General features: G+C 53.4%; 1 protein-coding gene across 1 annotated transcript in view; it reads right to left on the reverse strand.

The window, feature by feature from the left end:
• The window catches only part of GRIK3 (glutamate ionotropic receptor kainate type subunit 3), a 235,422-nt gene that overhangs the window by 35,248 nt on the left and 181,962 nt on the right, over nucleotides 1–18,212 (reverse strand). The window contains exons 9-10 of the mRNA XM_057744441.1: nucleotides 16,591–16,704; nucleotides 8,256–8,459 (exon numbers count right to left, since the gene is read on the reverse strand). Of these exons, the coding sequence (XP_057600424.1) occupies nucleotides 8,256–8,459; nucleotides 16,591–16,704 (318 nt within the window). The remainder of the gene's footprint in view (nucleotides 1–8,255; nucleotides 8,460–16,590; nucleotides 16,705–18,212) is intronic.

Genomic DNA, 18,212 nt, shown 5'->3' on the forward strand with positions numbered 1-18,212 from the left:
CGTGCTGCAACTTACTGAAGCCCGAGTGCGTAGAGCCCGTGCTCCAAAAGAGAAGCCACCGAAATGAGGAGCCCGTGCACCACAAAAAAGAGTAGCCCTCACTTGCTGCAACTAGAGAAAGCCCGTGTGCAGCAGCAAAGACCCAACACAGCCAATAAATAAATAAATAAATTAATTAATTAATTAATTTAAAAAAAAAGAAAGAAAGAAAACACAAGCCCCTTGAAAGGCCCTGGACGTTAACCTGACAGCCAACAGCCCCAACAACCCACACACATGAACAAAGGGGAAACGAGTTCTAGTCAATTCATGAGTGTCAGTAGATAGGTCAGCTACCAACACCTATGATGCACACGCCAGCTTCCTGAGCCGACGGCAGCCTCATGGCCTGAAGGTAAGGAATGATGCTGTGCCTCTCCCTGGCCTGGGAGAACTGCTGCTTCCCGAGTCCCAGCAGGCTCCGTGCTGTGCCTCTGTCCTCCAGGAAGGATGGGCTGGTCCTCCCTGCTTTGTAGCCACAGGGACCCTGGGGATGGAAGTACCACAGCTCCACCTCTTGTCTCTAGGAGTTCTCTTTCCCCATCCTACAGGGCCCTGAAGATGGCATCAGCCCAGAGAGGCCCTGCCCAGCCAAGCCCAAGGAGCTTGGGACAGGAAGCCCTCCTCCCTCCACAGGCTGTGAGGTCCTGGTTGTATATTCCCATAGTGCCTGTGCTGGTCCTCAATGCCCTTACCACAGCTGAATTGTGCTTCGTAAGTCATTTCTTAATATCTAGCTCCTCTGCTGGTATATAAGCTCTAGGAGGGCAGGGACTACATTTATTTCACTCACTGATGCATCTCCAGTATTAGCACAAAGGCAGGCAAAAAGGAGGGGCTCAGTAAAGTTCTGCTGGAAGACTGAGCATCAGAGTACGCCCGAGAGTCCTGATCAACCCTTACTCCAGCCTGACGGGCTGAGCTCTGGCCTCCATTTCCCTTTTCAGCACCTGCATTCTCCCTGAGGCCACCCTGACCCCCGCCAGTCTGCCTGGGTCCTGCCCAGCCTCCCTGGTATCTTACCAGCCTCCCCTAGAGTTGGGACCCTGCACCCTGCACCCTTGCCCTGGATGGGCCCCTTTACTTAGGACCTATCAGTGGTCCCTAGCATTCATTGATAGCCCTCACTGGTCCTCATGGCCCTCCTCAGGCACATCCTAGTGACATCTTCAGCTCCACAGCACCCTCAGTGACCGCCCTGGGTGACCTATCGCCCTGGGGAGGGGCCACCTCCGCAGTCCATCTGTTTTCCCCACCCCAAGCCTGCCCCGCTCCATCCAGGACTCTGCCCAGCCCCCAGAGGAGTTCCCAGTGTGCCTTGCTTTGAAATGCCCTGTTCTAGGCTGGGAGAGTGAACTTGGGCAGAACCTTCCCTGGCCTTGTAAACAGGGGTTGGGTCCCGTGCACACAGGCAAGAACCAAGGTCTGTTTGTTGGGAGGAAGATGGCACAGAATGGGGCAATGGTGGTGTGTCTTTGAGACTAGATCTTCCCATCACATCTGCCAGCCTACCTGGAGGCTGGGAGACCAGAGTGTACAGTCTCAAGGCCATGGCTGGTGTTGGGGGACATCTTTCCAAGTCTATGCCCTCCTTCATCGGCCCCTCATGCACCATCTTCTGCAGCATGCCAAGGGGCCAGAAACGACCCAGACCTCCTCCCTGGATTTCTCTGAATGCTGATGGCCCAGAGGATGAGGAAGGCATTTCCAGAGCTGCCCCCACCTCTCACAAGTCTCTAGGACCTTCCTGCAGGGTTTCCTGGGATGGACCAGCAGCAACTCCCTACTGGTTTACGATCTGCGGAACCTCTCAGCCCAGGCGCCAGCCTGCGAGCCTGGGAAGCTCTTTCACCTGGCCACCCTCTTCTCATGGAATAATTACACCTATTCATATGTTCACAGATTACTGCCTGTTTCCTCCACTAGAATGTAAAATGCTGAGGCTCAGGGAAGGGATCCTGACCATTTTGTTCACACTGTATCCACAGCGCCTAGCATGGGGCTTAGCCGAATAAACTGAATGCAGAAGTGAATAACTTGATCAATGAGAGCACTGGCTGGAGGTCTAAACCCTCTGAGGTTTAGAAGAGGTCACCCAGCAAGCCCTCCCTCGGGGCCCGGTGTGCTACAATTCTCAGCGGGGCGGGGGGTACCCTGAGTCACAGGTGGTATCCACTGATGTCCCACCAGCCAGCCAGTGCCACACTTAACAATCAGCACTGTAGCCACTGATAACCTCGGAAAAGCCCGTATATATCTAAAGAGATGGGACAGGTGCTAGAAAATTCCTAAGCGTTGACTGAGGGATGGTGAACCCACGCTTCACACACAGGCATCCTGAGCTGATGGATGCCCAGCAGTGAGAAATGAAGCCCGTGCCTTTCCCAGGCTTGGGAGAATGCTCGGTTCCCGAGTCCCCAACAGGGTTGTCTTTCAGGATGGCTCAGCTGACATTCCTGGCTTCATGGCACACTACGGGAGATACGTCACACCTCCATTCCCATCTCTATAAGACCCCCCTTCCCCACTCCCTGCCTGTCCACAAGGCAGGCGTCCGCCCAGAGTCTGCCCCAGCACGGTCCTGCCAGCCCCGCAGGACCCCTGACGAGGGCGGGGACTTCAGCAAGCTCGCCGTCCCGCTTCAGCAAGTTCGGTACCCACTTCCAAGCCCTGGATATGTCTTCCTCATTCTTCAAGTCTCAGCTCCAGAGTCACCTCTGCAGGAAAGCCTGAGTCATTTCCCTGTTTTATACTCCCAAAATTCCCTATACATATTCCCCCTCGCAGCACCGATCAAAATTTTGATGAAATTTAACTCGGCTGATTCATTGCTCTTTCCCAGAGGGGCAGGGCCCACATTGACCTTGGTTGCTCCTGTATCTCCAGGCACCGCCCTGGGTCTGGCATGTCATTTGTGCTTGGCTCAGACCCCTCTCATGCACCAGGTCAGACCCTCTGGCCACGACCAACCTCTTGCAGGCATGAGCTGACAGCATCTCACCTCCTGTCCACCTGGACACCTCTTGTCCTCCTCTTTCCCATCTCCCCTGCCTCGCTTCCCCCATAACTTCCTGTGGACACTGCTGCAGGGTCCTGATTGGCTCCCATGCCTGCCCTGCCAAACCCAGAAAAGCATGGACGTCAGAAGCCAGCAGATAAAGCTCTTCCCCCTTCTCCCCTCTCCCCGAGAGGTGGTCCCGAGACACACTTTGTCAGGCTCTTCTGGGGTGCAGCCTCGGGTTAGTAGCACTCAGTGGTGACCGGCTCAGTACTACATTGTCGTATTGGCCTTCACTCCCCCTGCTCCACTTCCCTAACCTGACTCTCTGGCATCACACCCCCTAACTCACTCAGCAGGGGCATCTGAGCCTCCTCCTCAGGCTCTGCCTCCAGGAGCCCAGGTTGAGACAGGGCCCCAGAAACCTTGGCGGAAAGGATGAAGGAACAAGGAGGGTCGGCTTGTTCCCGTTGCTTCCTCCCACCTTGGTTTCCTTCCAATACCCCCCTCGCCCCTACAGCTCTATTGCCGCCTTGCTCCTTGTCCCTTCTTGCACCTGGTTATCTGGACCCCGACCTCCTGCTGGGCTCTTTCCAGGTCTTTCCCAGGCTGGTCTCTGCAAGCTATCAGCTCTGCAGTGAATCTCAATGTGGCCGAAGTCCTTACTGCATCCTCCACCTGCTTACCTGGGCATCCTCAGGTAGATCCTAAGCTTCCCCAGAGCTCCTCAGTCATTGCTCTGGGCAACCTGGCTGCCCCGACAAGAGGCTACCTTTTCAGTCCACCTGCTTCCCGGCCCTCGCCTGCCCTGTCCCATGCAGGATTCTGAGCTGCTCCAGGCGAGCTCCCAGCATGCCTTGCTTCAAAGTGCACTGGCCAGCCTGAAGGAGGAGGTGGGCAGAGGCTTTCCTGGCCACTCCATCAGGGGTGTGGGGCCCCTCCTAACACCGATGAATGCCAGCCAGAACTAAGGTCTGGTTCTTAGTTGGAAGGCAGGAGACACATATGTGTGTGTGATGGGGTCACAGCCTTGACACCAGACCCTCCGCTCGCACACTTGGGATGGGAAGCTCAGTAGTCATGACCCCACAGCCATGTCTCTGGGGAAGGTGTGCGAGTCCACGTGCTCATTCACACATCCCTCATCCATCAACACCTGCTCCGCGTGGCCAGCCCCATGCCAGGTGTGGGCAGCGCCGGTGCAGTCCAAAGGCACTGTCTGCCTGGAAGAAGAGTCAGGAGGGGACATGGGTCCTTGGAGCTGTGCCACCTTCTCTGCCCTGCTCTCAGTGTTACACGGAGGCAGAGGGGACACCTGGGCAGTGCTACTTCTCTCACCGGGGGAGGGATGACATGCCAGGGCTACCCAAGACCACTCCTCACCTCCATCTTGGTCCAAACCCATCTTGGTCCAGCCCCATCTATGAGCCAGGGAAACCACCTTACATACTATAGTGAGATGTAACAACTTAGAGATAAAAGAAGGAATGGCTTCCTGTGGCCTGCAGGGCAGTCATGTCTCTCCTGGAGGCCAGGGTCCTGCCCCTTCTCCTGCCCCTCTTTGTTCAAGGGCCTTGGAGACCAGCTGGGACAAGACTCCCCGGCCTCTGAGAACAAAGCTTGCAGGAGGCTAGGCCAGGGGTGCTTACGGAGCCCGTGCTGGGGCTGACCCTATATCCCCAGGAGATCACACTTATGCCAACTCGTGGATGCTGTTCTATCCTCGTCTCCCTCCACCTCCCCACCGGCTGCTTCAGACCCCGTGTCCATGCCTTCCCAGCAGCCTCTTGTCCTTTGGCCTCTGTCACCCGTGCTCCCTGGCCCTCCTCCCTCCTCTCTGGCCTCGAGGGCTCGGGCATCTTGTTGAGGCCTCCTTTTCATCCCTTCCTCACACTTCCACGCAGTTCAGGGTTCTACCCCAGGTCATCCTATTTTCTCTCCCCAGCAATCGCTGCCTCTGTCTCTGTCTGTGTCCCAGGGTTCCCCTAAGGTTGTGCTGGTGACTCCAAACCTCCACCTCCAGCCCTGCCCCCTCCTCTGAGTGCCCAACCATCCAGGCAGCCATCTCCTGAGACCCCAATCCCTACATGATGCCTGAACCTCTCCCGAATCCTCTGGGGATGATGTCACTGCCTCCCCAGCTATCCAAGCTAGAATTTCACACCTTGTCCTTGATTCCTCCCTCCCTTCCCCTCATCCCCTTCACCCAACCAACCACCAACCTCATCGATTCTACCTTCGCGTCTCCATCCTGCGCCATCTACTTCCCTCTTTTCTGACCACATCCCTAGGAGGTCACCACACTCTCCTCCACCTGGGTCCCAGACATGGCCTCCAGACTGGCTCCAGTTTAGCCCAGCAGCACAAGTCCCAACTTGATATCACCCCCTTGCTCTTTATCTTTCAGCTGCACCTTATAGCTCTCGGGATTAAAACCAAACTCCTCACTTTAGCACCCAAGGCTCTTCAAGGCTTATCTCTTGCCCCCTTCTCTTGCAGCAGCATCTCCTCTTGGCTTCAGACTTTCCATACTTAGTGCTCTCTCTCCAAAATCCCCAGCAGGATCCCAGGCACCTTGTGCCGGAACAGAAGCTCTTGATGGTAGGTGTCAGGAAAGGCCCCCAGTGTAGTAAGGGGGTGATGCCTTGGGTGTGCCTCAACCCCCCGTGAGTCTGATGGGTATGAGTCAGTTCCCTGAGGCTCCAATTTGGATTCAGAGGGGCAAGGACTAGCTCCCAGGTCACTGTGGCCCACCAGGGTGACCACGGCCAAAGGGCCACGTACATACTTTAGAAAGGAGGAGATGGTGAGGAGCAGGATAGCTTCCGTGCGCTGAGCATTTTGTGCTGTAGCTCATTAAATCTTCCCAAGAACCCTAGGCAGAAGGCTTTTTAAAATTATTCCCATTTCCTAGATGTGGAAGTAGAGGCCAGAGAGGTTGAATAGCTTTTCCACTGTCAGCTAAAATCAGTTAGACTCTGGATTTGAAGCCATCTCTATTGGATTCCGAAGTCATTAAAACACATGGGAGTAATTTAAGGCATGGACCCGAGTAGGGGACTTTCGAGGGAGGGGGAGTGAGAAAGAGCAGGCAGTAAAGATGGAGAGAGTGACGATTTGGGAGAGAGATGGGGTGATGGATGGAGAAATCACTGCTCTGTCCAATCACCCTTTTTGCTCCCGTAGTTGGAGGCAACTTGGCAGAAGGTGAGTATGTGAGCAGGTGGGGGGCAGACCGTCTAGGTACCCCATCTTCCCCCATAACCCTGGCTCCTTGGCAGGCCTGTGCTGTGGGACAGAGATGAGTGGAGAGTGTTAGGGAAAGACTTCTGACACTGCTGGTCAGAGGCTCCACCCAGGGCCTCCAAATGGGCCTCCAGGGGGCAGATTCTTGCAAAGGTGGGCATTCATCATTTTTACATCTACATTCAGATCCCTAATAAGGAAGTAATAATATTGCCAAGCCTTTACCACACTTTCTATGAGCTAGTGAGAAGACTAATTATCTGACGACACTAATAAATGGTTATGATGTTATTAAAAATGGCACCAAGCTAGGATTAATAGGCTCATCAATTGTAGGGAATCGGGTTTAACAAGGCCCCAGCATGTGCTGTCAGGGCCCGTGGTCTTGACGGATGCGGGGCTGCATGGAGGCCACGGACGAGACCCCCTCTTTTCTCCAGCTGAGGGTCAGCTTAGGAAGGTCTGGCTGCTGCTGGGTTTTCTGAACCACCCCCTTGCAAATGGCTCTGCAGAGCTCTCGGGCTGCTGGGGATGCTGTGGGCGGCAAGACTGGCATCAGCCTTGATCACTTCTGCACGCGGCCTCCACGGTCCAGGGCATCCCCTCTTCTTCCCCAGCCCAGCTCACCTCTGCCAGCGACAGGCTCAGAACCCACTGGATCCCACACTCCACAGCCCCGCTCATAAAGCTCGGGGAGGAGGGGGGAGTCGATAAATGGAGATGCCTCTGGGGCCTGCTGACTAATTTCCATAATAATTACTGTTATTACTAATAACAGTGACAACACCACTCCCTCCCGTTTAGACTGAATTCCACAATCTAGGAGCTGCTTCCCTCCCCCCCCATTTGTCACCTCCAACAACAAGCGGGGAAAATATGCAGGGCAGGTATCATTATTCTCACTGTTGAGTCAGGAAATGAGCTCAGAGAGAAAAAGGGACTTCCTGAAGCCCCCTCCCCAGCCTAGAAGGAATAGCCATAATGATACAAATGAAAATAAGAAGAGCAAGTACTGACACAGTGCTAACTGTGTAGTGCACATACGTGAATTTACTTAGTTCTTACAACAGCCTATTGGGGAGGGGGCTATTATTATCATTCCCATTTTACAGATGAGAAAACTGAGGCGCTGAGGGGTTAAGAAACTTGCCCGGGAGCACACAGCTAGTAAGTGGGAGAGTGGGAATCAAGCCCAGCTCAAGTTCATGCTCTTTACCATTAGCCTCTCCCACCAGCCTTCCCTGGGGGACCAAATTCCTAGGGCTGAGGAAATGACTCTACTGGTGAGGCTCTGCTTGAGCCTTCTTGCTCTGAGCTCCAGCTTCCTTCCCTTCCCAGCTCCCCTCTGACAGGGGTGGAAGAGCTAACAGAAGAAGGCCCTGATGCTGCCTGCCTGCACTTGGAGAGGAGAAGTGATAATAATCCTTTTGGCTGAGGCTTTTCAGGTTGCAAAGACTTTACTATATGAACCTCCCCTGCCCTGGGTCCTGGGGTCAGATGGCTTTTTGCAGAGGTTGGAGCCCAGGGCTTCAGGAGCAGATAGCCTCCAAAGACTCTTTGAATCTCAGCTCCACGGCTTACTAGCTGGGAGCCTTCACCTCTCTCTGCCTCAGCTTCTTTGTCTGTTAAATGGGTGGTAATAACAGTACCTGTTAGGTAATAACAGTACCTAACAACAACACTGGGTTGTTGTAAGGATAAATGAGAGAAGGACTACAAGGGGTCTGATACAGATCCATTGCATTCATTAACAGGTATTTGATAGAAAATGCTTCTAGAAAGTTGAAGGCAGTGAGCTGGAAGGCAGGCAATGTTTAGTATGTGCTGGGTGAGCCTGTACCAATGCCTCCTTGGTCTCCATCTCGCCTGCCCCCGGGGCCACTGTCTGCCAGGATGCCCCATGCTGGCGTGCACAGCGGCCTTGGCCAAGCCTCCTGGGAGGTCCTGTCCCCTGTGCCCCCGCCCCACTTACATGGTCGATGAGCTCCTTGATCATGCCGTTCCACTGGCCCTTGTCATCCTGTGCCCCGTATTTCCCGTCTTCTACCAGCCGGATCTCGTAGGAGAAGCCCAGGATGTGGGCCAGTTCTTTGAGCAGGTCGATACAGTAGCCCTCGAACCGATCATTCCCAAACAGGGTCCTGTCGGACTTCCGGAACATGACAAAGGGCTCCTCCTGTGGGGACAGATGGGAGATGGGCAAACTAAAGCTGACTGGGTGGGGTGGGGCCAGCTGGGGCCAGAGAGCTTGGGCCAGGTCCCCTGCAAGTGTGTTCTAAGCCATCTTTAGGGGGGCTCAGAAGAATGGCCTGCTAAGTCAGGCGAGGGAAAGAGCACTTCCTGAGAGCCAACTTTGTGCCTCGCAGATGGCCACCTACTGACATGCACACAGCACTTAGTAGGTCCTTACTGATTCGCTCGTCCAAGGATTACAGAGCTAGTAACTAGTGGAACAGGGATTTGAACTCAAGACTGTGACTCTGAATCTCACGCTCTCTCTGCTGTATCATCAACACAGGCCAGTGGTCCTCAAAGTGCGGTCCCCAGACCAGGAACTTGCCAGAAATGCACATTCTTGGGCCCCACCCAGACATACTGAACCAGAAACTCTTGGGTGGGGCCTGGCAATCTGTGTTTTAAGAAGCCCTCCAGGGGCTTCTGATGTCTGCTCAAGTGTGAGCACACTGATGCAGAAGGCCCTTCATTGTTTCTCCCTCGACTGCCCCTCAATTCCTGTTTAAAACATGAGCCCTACCTGCTCCCTGATTCCTTTCTCTCTTTCCAAGGATCCAGTCCCCAGCATTAGGATCTGCTCGTGAGTGATCCCTGACAACTAGGATAGTTTGCATTTGTATGTGGACGTGCCAGACACTAGTAAACCTGTGAATGAGACGGTGCCTGTGGAGAGCCCAGTGCAGAGCCCAGCGGAGCAGGAGGGCTCAGTGGACAGTAGCTGGTATCGCCTCATGTAGCCTTAATTTCAACCTTTGGAGGGTAGATACTAATAACCGCATTCTACAGATGCAGAAAGTAAATTCATGGGGACAAGGTGACTTGTGGCAGGTCACCCAACTGCCACAGAAAGAGGATCTGAACTCAAGCTGGTGTGGTCCCAGAGCAGGAGCTCTTAACCACCTCCCTGGGCCCTGAGTCACGTGGTACCTCTCCCTAGTGGGCAGGGGGTCCTCAGAGGTGGCTTGTGGGTCCAGAGCATAGGGGACAGCTGTCCCATGTCAGATTCCCTCCCCCCTCCAGGTGATAGGGAGCCAGTGAAGGGCTTTGAAAGGGCCACCTACTGACCCTGTTCCACTAGTTACATGATTTCTCCTTTAGAAATAAACCCTTGGCAACCCTGCAAAGAATAACCAGGAGTAGAGGCAGGAAAACCTTGGAAAGAAGCTACTGACCTCATCCAGTATGAGATACACAGAGTAAGGAACGATGGTGGATGGGCTGAACTCTCAGCAAACTCATCATTTATTGAGTTCCTACTAGGCACCAGGCATTGATTTAAACTCTTTTTCACAGAGCGAAAAAGTCTCATAAGCTTGCAACATAGGTGACATCATCCCCACTTGATAGATGAGGAAACTGAGGCTCAGAGAAGGTCAGCAAGTTGCCCAAGGTCACACAGGAGTTGAATTATAGTCTGATGGAGTCCAGGTCCAGTCCTTCCTGCCTATAGCTCCTTGGCTTCATTCTGGGCCCAAGCCATCTCGGCACCCCCTCATGAAGGAATGCCTCAAGTCTTCAGCTGATAGGTGACAACCATTAGATAGAACCCACCTGCGCTGGGAAGCTCATGTCCACAGGCCCACAGGAAGAGCACACACCTCATCTGGAGGTACATCATCATTCTCTCAAGTGGTGGGGCCATTCCTTTGACACTGTGGGCCCCTGGAGCCGGCTGAGCAGTGAAGGGCCCTCATCAGGGGTCCTCACCACTGGTAGCCTCTTGCCAGGCTCCAGCTGTGGCGGGCGGACTCGATTCTCTGGCCCTGGTTCCCCGGCAACGCTACCTCTCAAAATCCCATCCCGCCCCATGACTGATTCACTCTAGATATTCAACAGCCCTTTGGGATGCTTCAGAGAAAGGCAAAAGGGAGTGTCTGAATCCCCAAGGGGTTCTGAGAAAACCACTTCTCAGTCTAACTGGCTGGAAATCTGGGTCCTTCGGCTAGACACCATGCTAAATCCCAGTGCTTCCCATCCTCACCTCCAACCAAGCAGGCAGCTCACAAAGTTGGAGAAAAGAGTCTAGGAGGTGCTGGGGAAGGGGCTGAGACTGCCTGGAGGGAAGGGGGCTTAAGCTAGTGGGGGCCTTGCCTTTGTGCAAATTAGTCTCTTGGAAGGTGCTGCCCTGAACCCTGGCACAGGGCCTGCTGAGAAGGCCTGGGTGAGGTTTCAATCCCATCTCAACTGTTAGGTCAGACTCTTGTGCAGTGAATGAATGGCACCACCGCGCCGGGTGGCCCTAATGTTAGCTCAAGGAAAGAAAGAGAATGTACCTTCTTTACCAGGATAATCACCAACAACATATAGATTCCTAAGCAAAATCGACCTATCTGTAAAACGAGGATAATAACAGAACCTACCTTACAGGGTTGTGAGAATTAGACGGATCAATCTGTGAAAAGCACTTAGTGACTGGCAAATCTAAACGGCAATATTATTATATTAATTTTATAAATATCATCATCTTTCTGTGCACTGGGTGGCCGGATACTGCAGTGACCTTTGCAGCCTAGAGACCATGCCCAATGTCACCAAAGTTTAAAAATCATAGCTAGCAGCAGAAAACTATTTCAGGAAAGGTCGTCCCTGAGATAGCTCACTTCCTGACCCTCTCTCTGAGCCCCTCCCAGGCCCTATCCTCTAAAATTAGCACTTCATTTGTGAAGCCACCACAGCCCCAGAATCTATACATCTCCATATAAATACGCTGCCTTCGGAGCAGCTGTAAAATGCCATTAATTTCGGGAAGTGCTTTGCGGATGGCATACATATTTAACAGCCAAAGCCCAGAGTACGAAAATGGTGCTCGCCTTAGTAATGTGTCTCCAGACCTGCAACGTTTCCTAGGGGGTAATTCTGAACTCCGCCAACTACTTATTCATGGACTATTTCACAATTTATTACTGGAAATGTCCAGACAGCCAATTCACAAGCTCTCTCGGCTGCTAATCGATTGCTCAGTGAAGGTGCCCTCAATTTCATAACTTCACGCTCTCCTATTGCTCTGGGAGAACAGCCGTAGGAACAGGGGTAATATTTCTCTGCAACAAGTCACAGGAAACAAGAGTCCAGAAAAATAACCTTTTCCGACTTTTCATCGCTAGGGCTCTTAGTCTAGTTTCACCAACGTGAGAACCGGGCCTGGTGCTAAGCTTCTCCCAGTAACAGGAACCTGTGGAGTTGGAAGAGGGGGTTTTGGGGAGGGGAGAGCCAAGGGTTAGCTAGCTAAGACCTGCGTTCCCAAACCGCGTCTGGCACACGCATGTGCTGTGTGTGAACACAATGCCACCGGCACGAATACACCACATTCTCGGATGTTCTGCCTTGCTGGGACACAGAAGCTGAGGACCCTGGCCCCCAGGCTGCAGCTTCCACCAGTAAGAACCAGGACAGAGAATTAGGAGTCCAGTCCTCCCAGCAGGTGGGGCCTAGAGTGGCTCCTGGCCTGGGGTGGTTCTCCCAGCCCGCATCCTGGTCTCCCCAGCTTTCCCCTCTCCTGGGCCGGGTGCGCAGGTCCGGCCTGCCTGGCAGATGAGTCTAAATGGGTCGCAATGCGCACACGGCACAAACACGCCCATCGGTGTGTGTCCAGACACTCGTGGTAGCCAATCGCACACTTGCACAGGTACCCACACGCGTGCCAACACCGCCGCTCACTTCAGCAGCCCCAAGAACCCCGAACCTTCCAAAGCAGGGCCCCCTAGGAGCAAGTCGAGTGTGTTTTCTCGGTGTGTGAGCTGAGGTTTGGGCAGTTGAATTTTTCATGAGCTCATGGAAGAGCGGAACCTGAGCAGAAGCTGGGGCCTGGCAGGGAGAGGGCGGGGAGGGCAGGTTTCCAGGCTCTTGCTGCTGCTGCTGCTGCTTCAGCCTCAGGAAGGGGGAAGAGCCTGTGGCCCTGAGGGGTCAGGGAGGGTGGGGTCCATCTGTGTGTCCAGGGTAATGCGCCCTTAGCGCCTAACCCCAGGATTCAGGATGGAGGAGGAGAGAGGAGGCTTTGGGGGCAGCCCCCACATTCCCCTGTGTTCTCTGCCACATCCAGATTCCAGGGACCGGAAGAGGAGAAGAGACTCCCTCATCAGGGTCTCAGGTCCAACCCTGTTCTCCAGGGCAACGCTGATGGATGCTCCTGCACTCAGGCTTGGTAACCGCCTGTCAGTCAAAGCACTGTTGCCCTGACAACACACTTTCAGAGAGGCAGGGGCCAGGGCTCTCTGCGGGAAGTGCCGGCCCTGCTTTCAGGCTGCCAAGCCTGGGGTTGGGTTTTCAGCCAGAGCAGCTGGGCTGGGCCAGGCTGGACCACTCCCCACAACGGGTGCTGCTGTCCCCAAAAGCCCAAGCTGAGAGCACTGCACCCCCACGCACCCCACCCAGGGCTCTGGGACACGCAGACCACACTTGAGACTTTCAGGAGACTCTGAGGACATTTTCAGCTGGACACAGAGAGTTTCTTGGAAACCAGCGTAAAGGCTGTGTGTCACATCTTCTGTCCCTGCTCTGCTTCCGGGAAAGACTGGGCTTCTCTCAAGGAAGAAACAGACCCAACCCTCCATGGTCTCTGGGCAGGGGGGCTGGAGAGAGCTAGATCGTGAGTCACTCCCAGACCATGCAGGTATCTGGCCTTGCATAATGGGGTCAGGATGGTGGGACATCTGCTTCCAGTCGGCAGCCATGTCAGAGGTCAAGGCAAAGGAGCCCAGGGGTGGGGAATTATCACAATGTCAGGGCAGGGCCAGGGGCTCAGACCTTGGCCAAGGCAGGGAATGAGGTGGTGGTTGGGATGTGGAGCTTTACGTATCATCAGGAGATTAGAGCTATGAGGGGCTTGGGAGGTCACAAACCCTCGTGCTCTCAGGGACCAGTCAGGAAACACCTGTGTAAGAATCAGCCAAGAGTAAGCAATAGGGAGTGGTGGGGTCACCAGGCCTGAAAGGCACTCAAATCCAAGTTCACTGTTTATAATGCACCCTGTGCTAGACAGAGATAACCTCTGTGACCATGGTCAGGGGTCAGTCTTCAGTGAAGTTTAGGGCCCTGCTTGTGCAAAGAAGCAGAGGTTTTCTCTAGAACTCATACTCTGCCTGTTGTATCAAAGCTGAGCTTACTGGGTATTGGATATTTAATCAAAAATAACAAGAGCAGCCTTTACTTAGACAGCACCCACTCTGTGCCGTTTATTTTTATTAATCATACATCCTCTTAACTCCACGAAGTAGATACAATTATTATCACCTTTCTTTTGCAGATGGGGAAACAGAGGCACAGAATGACTAAGCAATTTTCCAGGGTCATATAGCTAGTGAACAGTAAAGCCAGGACTCAGACCCAAAGGGTTGCGTCTCTTAACCATCACAGTCTGGCCCCTATGTCCTGGTCACACGTGCATGTCCCCAAGAGCTGCTGAGCTCACGTTTGCCTGGGTGAGGGGCAGTAGGACAGACGAAGAGGCATCCAGGCAGCCAGCTAAGGGGGCTTCTCTTCTTCCCTGTGGCACTGAAAGCCAGCTGGACGCTGCGGGCAGGACCCTCAGTGAGCAACTGAGTGCAGCAGGTTGGGATCTTTGCAAGAAGCTTCCAGTATTGACCAAGAAACTGTGAGAAGAGCACAGGATGTCTGTGGAATTCTGCCTCTGTGGGTGCAGATAAATGCCTTGCGGCTTTGCAGAAGGGTCTTATGCCCTCGAAACCAGGCTGCTGCCACTTTAATAAAATTTAACCCTGTGGTCTTTGACGGTGTGTGTATTTTGCATCCTTTTGGTATATTATCTTTGGCTCCCTTCTCACGGTTAGAGTATTGTTTTGTGGCTGAATCATCTCAGCTCATTTAATCATCTCTGCTAATCTCTCCGAGCATAGCAGTTTTACCTTTTTTTTTAATCTTGTCTTCTGAAAAGTGTTTTATTTATATCCCACATTTTATGCAGCTCTGCTTTTAATCTTTTACCACCTTCTAATTTTTTTATTTTTACCCTTTTATATTTTAGCTTTGTCATACTTTTATCCTTTTGCTTTCTGACATTCTGGTTTTACATTTTTCACCTTCTCTAGCCGGAGCTGTTAATTATTTATTTTAATTTTTCGTCTCTCTGGGTAGCTTTCCTTTTAATCTCATTCCTTATTTTCATTCTTCTCTTTATTTTCCTTTTATTTTGTTCTCTTTCAACTCTCCTTTTATCTTTTCTATTTTTATCCACATCAATATTCCTTCAATTGCTCAAGTGCTCTTCATTCTAATCCCTCTCCTCTTTATTTATGTCTTTTTATTTTTAGTCTCAACTTTTTTGCTTCATTCTTTTTTATTTACTTTTATCATATGTCACAGGTATACAAGATAGTGACTCACAATTTTTAAAGGTTATGCTCCATTTATAGTTATTATAAAATACTGGCTGTATTCCTCGTGTTGTACAATATATCCTTATAGCTTATTTTAATTTAATCTTTAATTTTGTTTTTGTTTTGTTTTTTTTTTTTTTTACAATTTTTCCCCTATCCGGATGAGACTTCCTGGTTTTACAGCTTGATATTTATGTTTTTAGTTAACAAAAAGTCAATCAATAAAGGCAGGCAGGATGTATGGTTTGGGGGAAGATGCCAGTGGGGGGCTCACTCCCAAAAGGCAGGGGTGGGGAGGAGTCTCCCCAACCTTCTCCTTCTGGCTCCATCAGCAGCATGTTCAGAACTGTTAGGTCTCCATCATCCTTCATGTGGATCCCCTTAATAGTCATAAGCCTGGAGACTGGGGATGAGACCCATAGGCTACAACTGCTCCCCAGAAGCTGATGGTACCCCTGCAGGCTGCTGCTCACTGAATTCTTGGGAGCATGGGGTTTAACTAATACATCCCCTCCTCCTCCATGGTGTCCACCACCCAGCCACCGAGCATATACCTGGCTCACGTGTTCTCCCTAGAGAGAGGACATAGGACCGTCCAGTAGGGCCTGGCTGAGCTGCCCCTGGTGGGAGGCAGGTGGGCTAAGCCTTGTACAAGCTCCATGGAAGGCCCAGAGAGGGGTGCCCAGCCCTGCTCCCGGGTTCCATCCTGGGGCAGCATTACTTTATCCCAGTGCTCCACACCGGATGGAGTTCCCTTTTTTGGTAGAGAATGACCTTAACACATGGTCCTGACAAACACATTTGTTTCATTATAAGGAGAAGTTGAGCAGGGCCAGCATTATCCTCAAAGGGTCTCTGGTCAGAATCCACTGGGCTGTGACCAGGTTGCCTACCCGCTACCTGGCCCAGCTCTGGCCCCAAGAGCAGTGCTGCATCTCTGAGAGGGTGGGTCCTGAGCCTCTGGACACCCCGAAGGCCTTCCAGGAGGGGCTGCTGCACGTGAAGTGGGCACAGCACTGGTCAAAGGAGGCCAGCAGCCTGGGTGTCATTCTGCCCTGATCTCCAACACGTACAGAGCCTGGGAGACCCCAAAGGCCATTCCTTGGGTTGAAATGGTCAGAAGAAGGAAGCACTATTCAGTCTTGGGCAGTGGAGGGAGGATGGCCGGGAGAGTGCTCATGGCCGTGGCTGAGAGTACTCGGGGGGGGGGTGGCATGTGTGTGGGCTCCCAGCACCCGCCAGGCTGAGGGGACCAGTGGGAGGGCCTTCCCCCTGGGAATTGGGGTGGAAAAGGTGGACCCTAAGTGTCCTTGGGCAGAGGGCATGTTCCCCCTCCTTCCTTCCACCCATCTCGGTTCCTACTTCGGCTTCAGGGGCTCAGGGACTGAGTGGGGGTGAGATGCAAACACACAGGCCCTCTGCAGCAGGGCAGGCTGGCCAAGTAGGTGCCAGGCAGGCAGGAGGCCGGCCCGCTCTGCCTTTGGGAAGAGGCTGCCCACAGTCACTTCCTGGGGTCTCTGGACCGTGGCCGCAAGCAGCATTGTTATGTGCCAACTGCTCTCTGGGGGCTTTCTGAGGGACCCTCAATGTTTCCACCTTCCTCCCCCATCTTTCAGTCTCCCAGCAGCCTCATAAGAGATGCCTGGTCTGTGCTGGGTAGGGTGATGGAGGGGTCCTTCCAGCCCCGACGGCCAGCCCACCCCCAGCTCACAGCCCCTTCTGCAGGGCTGCAGCTCTTACCAGCACAGTGGTGACAATGAGGGACCTGTTTGTCAGAGAGTCGGTGACATTAGGGCCTCGGCCTTTGGCGACCTCCGTGATGTTGAGGCCCTCGGCAGGACTCCACACCCCAACCTGGATGGACAGACAGACGGAGAACAGGTGGCTGAGTCTGCAGTCTCTCCATCCTTTCTTCACGCCAGCAAGCTCCTCGTCTCCTTCCCATCCTTGAGGAGTATTGTCATCGCTGATGCGCTTTGAGTCAACCTTTCTGGCAACACTGTTGCCTCCCTCCTTCCCAGAGGAAGCTCCCAAGGTGTTGAGTCTCCCGAATTCTGCCACCTCCCCATTTGCTAGCAAACCCATCACAGCGGGAAGGGAAAATGCAGAGGGAGAAAATGAGCATAAAGATGGCCCTGGGAGCACAGTGGAAGCCAGCCTGGGGTGGAGCAGATGCCGTGAGGAAGTCAGTTAGGGTTAGGGCCAGGTTCTGCCCTGGGACAGAGTCGCCCCGAGCCTGGGGGGCCTCCTGCCTCCTGGGGAAGACCTGAGCACCCAGCTGCGCACTGGGTCTCAGCACATGCCACCTCTGGGGCCAGATGCCCTCCAAAGCCCAGGACAGGGCCTGGAGCGAGGGAGATGTTTCCCAGGCATCTGTGGAAGGACAACGAGACGTGTCACGTGCAGGAAGGCAGGCTTAGCAGGACGCTGGTCTTTGTAGCTATTTTGGGGGTGGTGGAACAGAGTGGAAAACCCTCACTGGTGGCACTGAATGACACTGGATTTGAAGGCAGTTTGCTTTGTGGTTTTACACCTAAAGTTGGCAGATACTGTGGCCGAGGCGGCATAATCTCTGTCCCCATGGTGCTCTTGTGGATATCAGACCTGGGGCTGGAGGGAAGCAAGGGAAGATCAAGTTTACAAATTGTTCTAAAGCCCTGAGCCTCTTAAAGATCCTCTGGGACCAAAACTCTGCCCAGCTATGTGCCCATCTCAGCTCCTCTCTCTCAAGGACGTTTCCGGCCTACCCGTTCTGTCCTTGGCCCAGTTGGGGTGGGGTACTCAGAAAACTTAATCAATTAAACAGGGAGGCTGAATGCAAACATCCCATTAAGAGAGTTGTGCAAAGCAGATAGCAGAGAGACATGTAATTACGCTTGGGTAATTCTGCCTTAATCCCCCCAAAGCCACCGGCTGGAGCTGGCTGGATCAGCTATGACCCAGCTTAGCAAACAGAAGTGATGAGCGAGAAGTAATGGCAGGCAGAGCGGCTGTGTTTGAGGGCTCAGTACCCTCTCTGGGCCGCATCTCTGTCCACGTAGACCCCGCCGCCCAGAGCCCAGAGGAGAGCAGACAAGCAGACAGCATCAAAAAGGCTCTTCTCTCACGGAGGCTGAGCTCAGAGCCCAGCCCTGCATGAGGGACCCTAGCGGTGGGCCTGGCTGCAGGAGGCGCTCAACAAACAGCTGCCTGGCGGCCAAGGGATTAGCAGGAACCCTCACCCCAGCAAGCATCTATTGAGCTCCAACTGCAGGACCTGCTGGACACCGGGTGCCATGAGGACGCGAGGTCAGTTAAGACAGAGCAGGACGCAGCCTTCAGAGGCTCTCCACCCACAATCTGGGAGGCTGTGACCAGGAGCC

Source organism: Hippopotamus amphibius, chromosome 1 (genome assembly GCF_030028045.1).
Source record: "Hippopotamus amphibius kiboko isolate mHipAmp2 chromosome 1, mHipAmp2.hap2, whole genome shotgun sequence".
In the NCBI taxonomy this organism is placed as follows: domain Eukaryota; kingdom Metazoa; phylum Chordata; class Mammalia; order Artiodactyla; family Hippopotamidae; genus Hippopotamus; species Hippopotamus amphibius.